The 13,130-nt window shown below is 33.4% G+C and overlaps 1 protein-coding gene across 1 annotated transcript; it reads left to right on the top strand.

Moving 5' to 3' along the window:
- The first annotated feature begins 3,383 nt into the window (after window positions 1-3,383).
- On the top strand, window positions 3,384-8,892 carry LOC146911465 (DNAJ heat shock N-terminal domain-containing protein). The gene is made up of 2 exons (XM_085725116.1): window positions 3,384-3,475; window positions 5,241-8,892. Exon 2 carries the CDS (start codon window positions 5,356-5,358, stop codon window positions 8,608-8,610), a length of 3,255 nt encoding a protein of 1,084 aa, XP_085581242.1. The 5' UTR covers window positions 3,384-3,475; window positions 5,241-5,355; the 3' UTR covers window positions 8,611-8,892.
- Window positions 8,893-13,130: the final 4,238 nt, after the last annotated feature.

Here is a 13,130-nt window from a genome sequence, read left to right as displayed (position 1 = left end):
CCGCCGTCCGAGACCCATCTTCTTCTGTTCTAGATCTCCACCGCACGCAACGGCGAGTTTAGTTACGACGATGAGTTTAGTGATGACGGTGAGTAACTGTTATGAGAGAGATGAGACTGAGACGAGGAGAGAGATGGAGTTTGTTCTATCTCTCAATTGACAAAGGCGGAGGAGAAGGGAAGAGGAGAGTTGTAGAGACGGCGGTCGTAATGGTGTGAAAGAGAAAAGAGATAACGGACAAGGTGCAGGAAAATGAAAAAAAAAAGTAAAATGGAGTATAAAGTAACAGTGTAAAAAAAGGAAAATATCGTATAATTATACTATGGTGTCTGTATTGTGTCCAAGAAAGTGTGTTCAGTTATCATTTCTCAATGAAATAGGCATCATATGTCTTCTTAATTCCAATCCAGATCACTAAAACTCCACTTCCAAATGGGTATAATCAAATTGAAAAGAGAAACCTAAATTATCAACAAGTAAAACCAAAAGGTGAAACTTTCAATTCTAGACAGAACATAACTCAATAAAAAACACAAACCAGTTAAATTAAGCGACCAATAAGTTGTTTCCATCGAATATTAAAGAAAAAATAGGAACACTACTAGAATACAACAATTATGTAATAATCGAAAACCCACAAAAAAATCTGTGGAAGTATCAAAGCGTGTTTAAAAATTGAGAAATCGGTGGTGAAATGAAAAAGATGAAGAATCGGATCTCAGAGAAAAGAGTGCTCCATTTCTGGGTGTTCAGTTCATGTAGATAAAAACGAAATTAAGAGGGATTTGCAGATCTGATCAATTTTGATTCAACTACAACGACCACTAACTCATAAAACAATTAGAATTAAGAATAAAGATAAGAAGAAATACATTTGAGAATTGGAAAATCAAGGCACTACACAAACGAAATGTGACGTACAAAGAAAAGAAAAACATAAGAATATGCCTTTTTTTTGCTAAAAAAATGAATATGATTTTTTTTGCTAACTAAAAAAGTGACTGGCTATACTCAGTCATGTAAAGAGGATCGTGGATGGACCAAAAAATATGAGGTCCATATTAGGGGTTACCTCAATTTTATAACTCATGAAAATATTTATCTCTTTGTATAAGTGAACTTTTTCGTCTCAATAAATTGTGATTTATTGCTTCAATTTTAAATTCGTCTCAATAAGTGTTGATTTATTGCTTCAATTTTAAATATGAAGATAAAATACTATATACAACCAAAATTTTGGATTGTGACAAAAATCGCAAATAATAAAACGATATTTGAGAAACTTGTTGTCTCCTCCTCGTCCTTCACCTTTACCACCGTTGTATTTTTCATAGCAATGGTTGCTTCTCCCAAGAGTTTTCCACATCGCTCTTTCGTGTGACCATAACGTCCTCACCTGCAACAAATGGAGTGGAAATCCTCGTACTTAAGAAAGTACTTATATCCTTCGATGAAAATATAGGTTACAGGTAGCTGTTCCAAAACAATCTCAACACGTATTCGAGCAAATGTATCTCAAAAATGTATATGCTTATGCCAAGTTAAGATCCTCTTCATTTGCTTAAAATAAATGGATAATGCCACTTGGTGATAGATAGGTACAATAAAGTATATAGTGGGCCCTACCACTAAGTGGGTCCCATCACTATTAATTATTTTCAAACTTTTTTGTATTTTTATCTCTCCAAGTGAAAGAAATTAATAAACTAACAAATGGGGTGGATTCTAGGGTGAGGGAGGGTGCAATTAAGTCCCTCACCCATAATATAGGTGGACAATCATTAAAAACCATTAGATGAAGCGGTTCACTTTATCATATCATGTTGCATCTATACTATATTGAATTATTCTCTTTCCCCCTTTTCCTTATTCCCATCTCGGGCGTCTCCTTCCATCAACCCAACCATTTCAAATCGCAGTAAAGGCAAACCACCAATCTAACATTCATTCACTTTCTCTCTCCTTCTCCATGTAGATACTCAAAATTAGAAAGAAAAAAATACAATAATTTGGTTTAAAAAATTTGACGCCATTTTAATACACTGAATCATGGTTTAATCTTCAAAGGAATAAAGTCCCATTTTGTCTAACATTATCAATCTCCACAATTGTACAATAATTAATTCAAATAGAACATGATTGGGATTTGCTCTGCTTTTGTTTTTGGTTATTATGTTTTTCTGTTACATTATATTTTCTGAAAATTTTGGTTGAGTCCAGTGTGTGGGTTCATTCACTGTTGCTTCGAATTTCAATCATATGATGATTTTGATTTCCCTAATTTGTAATTATCTATCTTTAATGTGGTTTTTGGCTCTGTGTAGGAAGAAATTTTACAGATTTTAACCTAAAACACAATGGAGGAGAAATGGGGAACTCACTCACTGTTGTGGACAAGCACGAGAGAGGGAGAAAGAAGGAATAAATATTTGGTGTTACATGTGCATCACAAGATGACATGGAATCTCTCAATCCAATAGCTATTAGTTGTGGTTCACCCATGCACCACTTAGTTGCTAGTCCATGTTAGACGCCACCAACAGATGGAGAGAATTTTAACCCACGTATGCCAATCAACTATGTAATATTTATAAATTTTTTTAACTCACTTCACATATAAATGTCACATCATTTAGAACGTTCGTGCAGGATATGAGTTAGATTCACACATACCTAAAACATTAGAATGTTCGATGAATTAATACATTTAAAAGACAAAATTATTCAATACTTAAAAAACATACTCGAAAATAAATTAAAGACACAAATTATTTGAATCATACTAACATGTATCAAGGTCTTAAGGAAGCAAAAAAGAAATTAAATAGCAAAATTTATATGAAAAATACAAATTTTAAACTTTTAAATTATTGAATATACAATTTTCAAGATTTTTTTTCCCCTTGCTCTGGTACATCTTGTACTTAAGAGTTTACATCGCCGCTGTTAATATATTCCATTTTGATTTCTTCAAAAAAAAATATTTTTTTCCTTCTAAATTATACACCATCCAATCACAATTATAAACAAAAGTTTACTTTTTAGATTCATTCAATAAATGATGTATATGACCTATATTATAGACTATATACATCATTTATTAAATAAATCTAAAAAGTAGATTTTTGCTAATAATTGTGACTGGAGAGCATACTTTTATGTAGAATTTTCTTCGCAGTGGGAAATGGGGAAATTTCAATTTTCAAGCGTTTGTGTTTTGTTCCTTTGAATCAAACCCATATCTTTTCAATTCCCGCTTAATGGCTTTTTGTCTGTCTTTAGCACATTAAATTAAATAATAAAAAATATAAATACATACTGCCTACAAAAAAATAAAAATAAAAATAAAAATACATATATGCTTCGGGACAAAAAATACAAAGAAATAAAAAGAATAAATCAAAGAAGAAAAAAACTCAAGTGGCGAAATCTACGCAGAGAAGGAGGAAGAAGGACCCTCGAAGCCGCACTGCAAGTAAGTTCCATCAATTTCTCTACTTCCTTTTTTAGATCTTCACTTCGGGTTTCTCTTTTCGTACTTTTTTTTTTGCCGATTTTGTTTTTGAATTTTGAAATTAGGGTTTAGATTATGCTATGTTGTTGCTGAATTACGGTTTACTATTATCATTTTAATTATTATTGTCGTTAGTTCTTGAGCTGAATTAGGGTTTATATTTTGATTTTAGGTCATTGGTTTTCATGTAATTCGTTCAATTTTTTAATTTTTTTTGGATTATATTTATTGCATGTTTGGATCTACTTTTGCCTGTGATTTTTAATTTTGGTTTGAGAGAATTTTTAATTTTTAATTTTGTTTTCTCTTGTCAAAGATTTGTAACTGATACAGTGAAATCAATTTTTTTGTTCGCTATTTGCTTTACAATTTTTTGAATGCAAGGATATACTTGTAATTGAAAATGAAAAAGATAAAAGAAAAAATTCTTTTTGATTCCAAACAGGTCCTGACTTTGTCTCCCATTTTATTGCATGCTTGGTGAAGTTGTTGTCACATTTGTACTCTAGACTAATGCTCTGTTTACTAATATTAAGCTATAAGTTTTGCTAACATTTGTATCTTTTTTGTACTTTTCCTTTGTTGTATTACATTGAGTACTTCTTGTACTCTTTGTGACTTCTTGGTTGTTCTAATATACTTTTGCCATTTAAAAATCAACCCCTTTAAGCTAGTTAATTGAAATTAAAGGGTTTGGTAACTTCAGTTGTTGAAGTGAACTTACTTATAAATATAAAATGACACTAAAGTACTTGTTTGTTTAATTTTTATAAATTATATTTATAAACATTTTCTTATGTATTATGTTTATTTCAAATTGTCTTCCGTCTTTAAAATAATACATGTGGTATATGAATAATTTTTATAGGGTAAAAATCGGAAGCTATATGAATATAAATTCAGTTGAGATTTTGTTTTCGTTTAAGTAAACTTGTTTAATTTCATTATTATAACTTTTTTCTAAAATCAAATATGCTATAAATCGCAACTAAAAACAATAGAAAAAGTAAGATGCTTCCATTAAAAAATTCTGTCGGTAGAAATAATGAGCAAGTAAAAAAAAGTGTTGTTGCTTTTCCTAAAAAAAAAACAACGTGGGTGGGCGGTTGTTTTATTATTTTATGAAAAGGGTAAAAAAAAATAAAATTAAGCTAGCAAGAGAAGCTTGTTTGTGAAATACATCTCAATAAGCTAATCTAATAAGCTAGTTTAGTTGTATAACCAAACAGAGCCTAAAAGTTAAAAAAAATAGTTTTTGCGTTGATTTGAGAATTTCATACTTAAGGTATGTCTTGGTAAATATATAAAGGTTTAACATTACAGATCTTGATTTCGTTAAATTGATTTTAGCGAGTTTGAACAAATGCAATTTATGTTTCAATACCTTTATTTATAGAAAATGATTTTAGTTGAAAATATTGAATCTAAATGCAAAAACATGGGATGATCTGACATCAATGGGATTCTCCAACCAAAATTGATTTTAGAGTAAATATCCAAACAACATGGTTTTTACATTAAATCACAGCTGTTGGTATTTTAATAGGACTATGGTTGAGAATACATCGACACAAACATGGAATAAATCTTATTACAGGCTTACTTTTGAGATCCTTGTTTCCGCTAAAATTAATTCTAGAAACACTCAAAGTTTTGTTTATCCAACCAAGTTATTCATGACGTTCTTGTTTAATGATTCATTGGGGGTTTGGCTTGTGTCAATCAGGTGAAATATTGCACTGTGTGTGGGTGTCAAATTTGTGAAAAGGCAGAAGTTTCCCGTCTGTGTGTTGCATGACTGAGGGAACTACAGTAATTGAATTTTGATTTCATCTTCACCAATGGAGTGCAACAAGGATGATGCTCTGAAGGCGAAACAAATTGCTGAAGATAGAATGAAAAGTGGTGACTTTGTAGGGGCGCTGAAGTTTGCTAAGAAAGCTCAACGACTGTTTCCTGAGATACAGAACATTACACAGATCCTTACTGCCTGTGAGGTTCACTGTGCTGCACAGAACAAACTCTCTACGTCTGATATGGACTGGTATGGAATTCTTCTGACTGATAAATTTACTGATGAAGCAACAATAAAGAAGCAGTATAAAAAGCTTGCACTGCTACTTCATCCTGATAAAAATAAATCTGCTGGGGCAGAGGCTGCTTTCAAGTTGATCGTGGATGCTAACAGAGTATTGAGTGACCAAACAAAGCGTTCTTTATATAACGCAAAGATTAGCCGTCTTGTTGGAATTACAGCACCGCAGGGTCCACCCTATCAGGCAGATAGGAATAATTACAATACTAGTTTTTATTCACACTCCCACACTCAGAATTCATCGCAAACATTTTGGACCTTATGCCAACATTGTGATACTAAGTACGAGTACTACAGAACCGTTGAAAATTCTACCTTGCATTGTCAACAATGTTCAAAACTTTTTAAAGCTTATGATATTGGGTTCTGGGCGGCACCATCAGGACATACATCATCATCATTTAACAGTCATAAAGATCCTCCAAACCATGTGCCACCAAAAGAAGCATCGAAAAGTAATGGTGGAAAACCTTATGGTAAAGGACCGGCAGACAAATTTGTGCCGTCTTGTCCTGTACCAATGGCAAAATGTAGTGCTGGAGGTGGTGCCTCTTCTAAAGTTCGAAACAGTAAAGATAGCAATGGAGCTGCAGGAGTGACAAAGGCTGGTGCTGGAACTTCCAATGGTACTACATCCAAAGACAAGCAATCACGAACCCCAACAAAGGTTGGAAGTAAGAGAGCAAGGCAGTCAGCATCAGAAGATTCAAGATACGATAACAAGGATGGAAATGGCAATGGCATGAAAGACAGCGATGTTAAAAAAAGTGGTGTTGATCCTTCTGGACTTGATTCTGGAGTCCATTCTAGGAGATCTTCCAAGAAAAAGCAGCAAGTTTCATTCACAGAAACTGCTGGAGATGGTGAGTTTAAGAATGCTTCCAAAAGGCAACGGCAAGATAAAACCACTAAAGTGGATAAAGGAAAAGTGCCTGCAAATGGTGGGTTGTTCAATAATAACACAAGTCCAACTAGTTTCACTGCTGATGTGGCTGGTCAGAATGGAGAGATGAGAAATAAAGAAAATGGCCACCCTGAAAAAACAGTTTCAAGGAATAAAATGAAAACTGAGCAATTGAATCCACAAAGAAAGGAGACATCCAATCCCGATATTATTTGCTGTCCTGATCCAGAATTCAGTGATTTTGAGAAGGTTAGGAAAAAGGATTGTTTTGCTGTTGGTCAATACTGGGCTGTTTATGATGATACTGATTGTATGCCAAGATTCTATGCTCGCATCAAGAAGGTGCACTCCCCTTTTGGGCTGGAATATACTTGGTTGGAACCAAATCCAGTTCGCAAAGACGAAATTGATTGGCATGATGCAGGTTTGCCTGTTGCGTGCGGTAAGTACAGACTCGGTCATTCTCAGATAATTAGAGATCTTGTTATGTTCTCTCACGAGGTGAATTGCATAAAAGGAAGTGGCAGGGGTTCTTATCTAGTATATCCCATGAAGGGTGAAACTTGGGCAATTTTCAGACATTGGGATATAGGATGGAGTTCCGAACCAGAAAAGAATTCAGAATATCAATTTGAATTTGTGGAAGTCCTATCTGATTTTGATGAGAGTGATGGTGTTAAAGTTAGTTATCTAAGCAAAGTGAAAGGGTTTGTAAGTCTCTTTCAGCAAACTGTGCAGAATGGAATTAGCTTATGTTGTATTCCACCTAATGAGTTGTACAGGTTTTCACATCGGGTTCCTTCATTTGTGATGACTGGTAAAGAAAGGGAAGGCGTTCCAAGTGGATCGTTTGAACTTGACCCTGCTGGCCTGCCTATGAGTGTTTTTCAAGTTGGTGATAATGGGGATATGAAGGACAATGGGAAGTTAAACAATGTAAGAAGTTCTTTCCAGGAACCTTCCAAGTGTAAAGTTGAAGGTGACAAGTCGAATGAGAGCATTCACAATGCAAAGTTACGAGAGAGTAATGGTACTGAAAGAGTTCCACAAATCAGTAGAAGAGTTTCACCAAGGTCAAACACAAAAAGTATGGGCAATGGTCAAGCAAGCACTAGTCACTATATGGCCAGAGAGGATGACAAAAACAGTAGCCACAGAGACTGCAGTCAACCGGAGGGAAGTGAAGCTGCTGCATGCCAGACCAATGAGAATTTCGAGACATCAAAGAAACCCAGGAAGAGAAATTATCATGGAGATGTATTGACAGTTCGAAGGTCACCTAGAGATTTAAGCAAGAAAAATGATGTAGGAGGTGCCGGCGATTGTGCAACTGACAACTTGACTGATAATCATTCCAACCCTAACAATAATATTAAGGAAACTGTGTTTTCTCAGTTGGTGGGAAGTGCTAGCGCACATTTGAAAAAGGATTTGAGAGTTGTGGGAGCATATTATGACTTCAATAAGGAAAAATCTAGGGAGATGTTTCAGTGTGGTCAGATATGGGCAATATATGGTGATAAGGATAATTTTCCTGATGTTTATGTTCAAATCAAGAAGATTGAATCCTCCACTAATTTTCGGCTGCACGTATCTGAACTTGAACCCTGTTCGTCACCAAAAGGTTTGAAGCAAACAATATCCTGTGGTTCCTTCAAAATTAAAAAAGCCAAACTCCAAATTCTCTCTCCCTCTGCATTCTCTCATCAAGTAAAAGTTGGGCCCACGGGAAATAAAATATATGAAATTTACCCTAAAAAAGGTGAGATTTGGGCTCTATACAAGGAACAGAACTACGAACTCACTTCTTCAAACCAGGGAAGAGGCAGAAGTGAGTGTCATATAGTAGAAGTATTAGCAGACAGTGACAAGAGTATACAAGTTGTTGTTCTGGTGCGTCATAGCAGATCTCAGCCCATTTTCAAGCCTCCTATTATCCGGCGATCTAAGACCAATATAATTGAAATCTTAAGAGAAGACGTTGGCAGATTTTCACATCAGATTCCTGTATTTAAGCACAATGGGGAAGACGATGTTCAACTCAGAGGGTGTTGGGTGGCCGATCCTTCTTCAATTCCTGGTTTTTCACACACTTAAGTTGAAGTATAGCCTTTTTATTCTGTCTCAGTTAGTTAGCTGTAAACTTATGTTTTATGGTACTATTTAACCAGCTATTCTCTGAAGTATGAAAAATGTAGTGGAAATGTGTTGAAAAGATTTCCATATGGTCAGTTGTTATTGTTAAAGCTGTGTCTCGATTTGGCTCCGATGTCAGATCTTGTGTTGGCATTTAACACTTATATCGATGTTCTGATTTATCCTTAACAATTTTACAGATTAACTTGCTTCTCTCAAGAGAAAGGGGGTCTTTCATGGCAATTTGTTTCTATCCTTGTGTATTTCTAATTGTATTACTGAATTTTTGATTGACAGTATGCGTCTTCTAGTAGGACTAACATGTTTGAGGGTCACAATGGTACACACATCCATGACCATGATTTTAAATCGGGTAAATGGAGCAAAGGCAAAAGGAGCAAAGATGGACTCGAAAAAGTGAGGGACCAAAACGTACGTTTTATTAATTGTGGGACCAAAATGAAAACTTAAAATTAATTAGGGGACCATTGGATCAAATAAGCCATTATTATAAAAGGGAGGAATTTTTTCCACCTAAAAGCAATTGGAAACTACAATCTGAATAAACAATTTTTTTTTGTGCCATCGGATGTGTATTTTTTAACAAAAATACGATTATTCTAGATGTGTATTTTGAAATCTTCTTTGGTTTTTAAAAATGTCAGCGCTGGGTAAAATTGCTTTCATTATCTAGGGAAGATTGGAACAAAGGTAACGCACGTTTGATTCTTGGGTCCGACAACATCACAATGCTTGTAAGTGATGACCATCCTTGCTCCATTCTTTGAAATGTTTTCTCCTTGCGCCGGTGTTTTTCTAAAATGAACAACTCATTTTCTCATTGATTAATAAATAAGAGGTTAATATTAAGATGTATTTCAACTTGAATATTTTGTTCGACAAAAATAATAGGATTAACAATTAGGAATGAGTTATAAATAAAATGTGATGATTATCCCGACCATGACTTCTCTCTAAACCTGGAAAAGTCGATGCATGCTCCACGTTTCAAGTGAAATAGGAATGGGGCAAGTTTTTGAATATTATAAAGTCGTGCTCATTTTGATATTTATGTGTGTTAAAAAAAAAAAAAAACTAATTGTATAGCGCACTAATAAAATAAGGGTCTTGTTAACAAGTGCCCTAAGGGCATTGTTTAAGGAACCCATAAAAGGAAAATATGTCTTGAAAATATAAGTCAAACACTTGTTAAAGTCATACTCGTACAATTTCCAATGCAAAAGTTGCTACTTTTATATGCTTAAACAATGCCTTTAGGGCACTTGTTAACATTTTCCATAAAATAATATTACATCATCTAATTTGTTTTAATGTGGAAATTATTGATCTAAGATTAAAAATAAATGTGTATATTATACAACACATACTTTACTTATGCACCATAGAACTAACTTTAAAAAATATATATGACTAAAAAGTAAGAGCATCCACAATGGTAGTTCCCTAACAAGGACTTCTTAAATGGACCCCACGTGATACATCACTTATTTATAATTTTTTAATAAAAGTACCTATTAAGGACTCAATGACTCCAATGACAATACACTAATAATGACTCTAATGAAAAATACTTAAATATGTCCCACTATCTTTACATCATTAAGCAAAAATAATTTACCTATTACTCTTTTTTACAAGTGGGATCAAGTAGTACACATTTTATTACTCCTTTATGCAAGTGAGACCAAGTAGTACACATTTTATTACTTTTTAAATGTGGGACCCTCCAATGGAGGGTCCTTAATGGGGAGTGGTCCTTGTTAAGTAAGGACCCCCCATTGGAGATGCTCTTTAGAGTTGGGCATTCGTAAGCAAAACCTAGTTAACAGAGACAATGTATTGTTATATGAGGAATGCTAACAATACACATTTGAACACATACTTTTCAACACATTCTCTTTAATTGGTTAAAATTCACATGGGTCCCACCAAATTATGTGGGGCCATATAAATTTGGTGAGACACATGTTAATTTTAACCAATCAAATAGAGTGTGTTGAAAAATGTGTTGCTAACATTTCTCTTATTATATATAGAGATTGAATTTTGAACTAAAAAAAAAAAAAAACCCTCCTCATTCACCTTCTAGCCACTCACTGCTTAACAAAAAACTAGAGTTGGACATTGGGATGACCAAAAGTTAGTCATAAGACGTGTTGAACACTAACCAAAACATTTCAATTTCGGGAGCAACCATACTGAAATTTCCATTTTGCAAAACAAGTCTTAACATATAGGGCAGAACTATCACACTAATATGTTATGGAAAATGCTAACAAGTGCCCTTAGGGCACTTGATAAGAAGTTTAAAATGGAAATTTCATCTTGGAATTTGTGCATTCAACACATTAAAAAATCAAAAAGCAACTTTTCCTACATGAAAGTTATCAATTGTTTCCATTTTTTGAATCCTTAACAAGTGCCCTAAGGGCACTTGTTAGCAAGACCCATATGTTATATAGTCCATTTCCATTCAGGTATTTCTAAAATTGATTACAAAATCATTGACATTAGACTGATGACTAATAATGACCACAAAGCGATCTTTGATAAAAATAAAATGACCATAAAGTATAGTCAATTTCATGTCCATAGTCCATCTATTCTACGTAAAAATATAAACCGAGTTTCTCTTTAATTTCATCTTTTACTTCTACCTTAAACTACCAAGCTATTTCAATGAGATTAGCACGGGCTTATAGGAAAAAGAGAGATTAACATTGTAAAAGTGGTTCTCGAATATATATATATATATATATATATATATATATATATATATATATATATATATATATATGGGGGCTGTTAACTTGCACCCACCTAAAAACACTAAGGTGCAAGTTAACAAGCTGCACCTACTAGTTATTTACCAAAACACCCATGTTTTTCTATTATAAACAAATATTATTTATGCTATTTACAAAAATGTCCTTTTAATTAAAATAAAGTTTAATAGAGACAAAAGAGTGTTTTAGTAAAGTACAAGTAGGTGCAGCTTGTTAACTTGCACCTTAGTGTTTTTAGGTGGGTGCAAGTTAACAGCCCCCTATATATATATATGTGTGTGTGTGTGTGTGTGTGGTTCAATGATATGAAAAAGAAAAGAAAAAAAAAACTCAAAGGATTTGGTTTAAGAATAAAAAGACAAGTCTTTTATCCGAAAGTCTCGGGTTCGAGCCACGCTATTGTTTTTAGTGGGAGGTAAATATAAACATTTTTGTTAGTGCTATTTAAGTCCGAAAGTCTTCTGTGACATCATTCCTTCGATCTAAATATTTATCTGCAAAAGTTGCACTTAAAATTAGTTCTATTTTAGAATGATTAATCAATTATTTTATTTTTGAGTGAAGATTCACTTTAGTGCTTAACAATTTTTTGTCGCGATTCAATTTAGTCTCAACAAAAAATAATACCAAACTAGCCTATCCTTCGGAGAAAAAAAAATACCAAACTAGCCTATGTCATTTTTAAAACGAGGACAAATTGATTTATGTTTTGGGTATTACTTTTTTAAGTGACTAAATTGGGTCAAGAGAAAATTGTGAAATATATTTTTTTTAAATAATAAATGTTAGTATGTTAATTGTTATGTTAGTTTTTATCGTTATCAGGACTTGAACCCTGTTCAACTCCTCGACCTCAGCTCAAATCAACTGAACTATTCAATTCTCTGAAAATTGTGAAAGATTAAACGGAGGGAGTATGATATTTGTGACTAAAATTTAGAAGTCAAAGATTATTAATATTCTACTTCGTACCCAATGCAAAAGTGGTTAGCAACTTAGTTAGCGTGGTATTTTTCCAAAAAATTACTACTAATTAAACTAAGATGAATTCCAACTTGAATATTTTGTTCATCAAATTGCTTCATAGAAAACAAACACAATAGAAGTAATAATTTCTTTTTGACTTGTCTCTAAACTTAAAAAACTTCATGCTATACATTTCAAGTGAAATAGGAATAGGAATGCGATGAGTCTTTGAATTTTATTAAGTCATCTAGCTTTAATACTTCTGATCTTAAAGCCTACAATTTTAGGATAAAAATACCCTAATAATTCATCAAAGTTGGGTCGAAAACTAAGAAAAAATTCATCATTGATTAATTAGTTAGAGTTCAAACCAGAAATACTTGAGTGACTTTAGTGTATTTTAGATGAGAGAATGATAGATGAGTGATTAAAATAACTTATTTTGATGAGAGAGAATTATTGGTTAGGAAAGAAATAGAGACAAAGCCACCTAACTCAAAGTCACCTAAATGTTACCCCAGTTCAAACATGAGTTTTTATGAATAATTTATTTTTAAGTGCGTGTCTGACATCACACTGAATTTGCCAGAATAATGTGAGCCAACATGATTTTTAAAAGGGAAATGTTAATTGGTGCCTCCGGGGCACTTGTTTAGGAATTATAAAAGAAAATATTGTTTTGAAAATTGTGTATTCTACTTTTTGAAA

This window comes from Medicago sativa, chromosome 7, assembly GCF_051527215.1.
Source record: "Medicago sativa cultivar Bolivia chromosome 7, Bolivia_mono, whole genome shotgun sequence".
In the NCBI taxonomy this organism is placed as follows: domain Eukaryota; kingdom Viridiplantae; phylum Streptophyta; class Magnoliopsida; order Fabales; family Fabaceae; genus Medicago; species Medicago sativa.
This window is presented reverse-complemented; position numbering and strand designations above follow the sequence as displayed.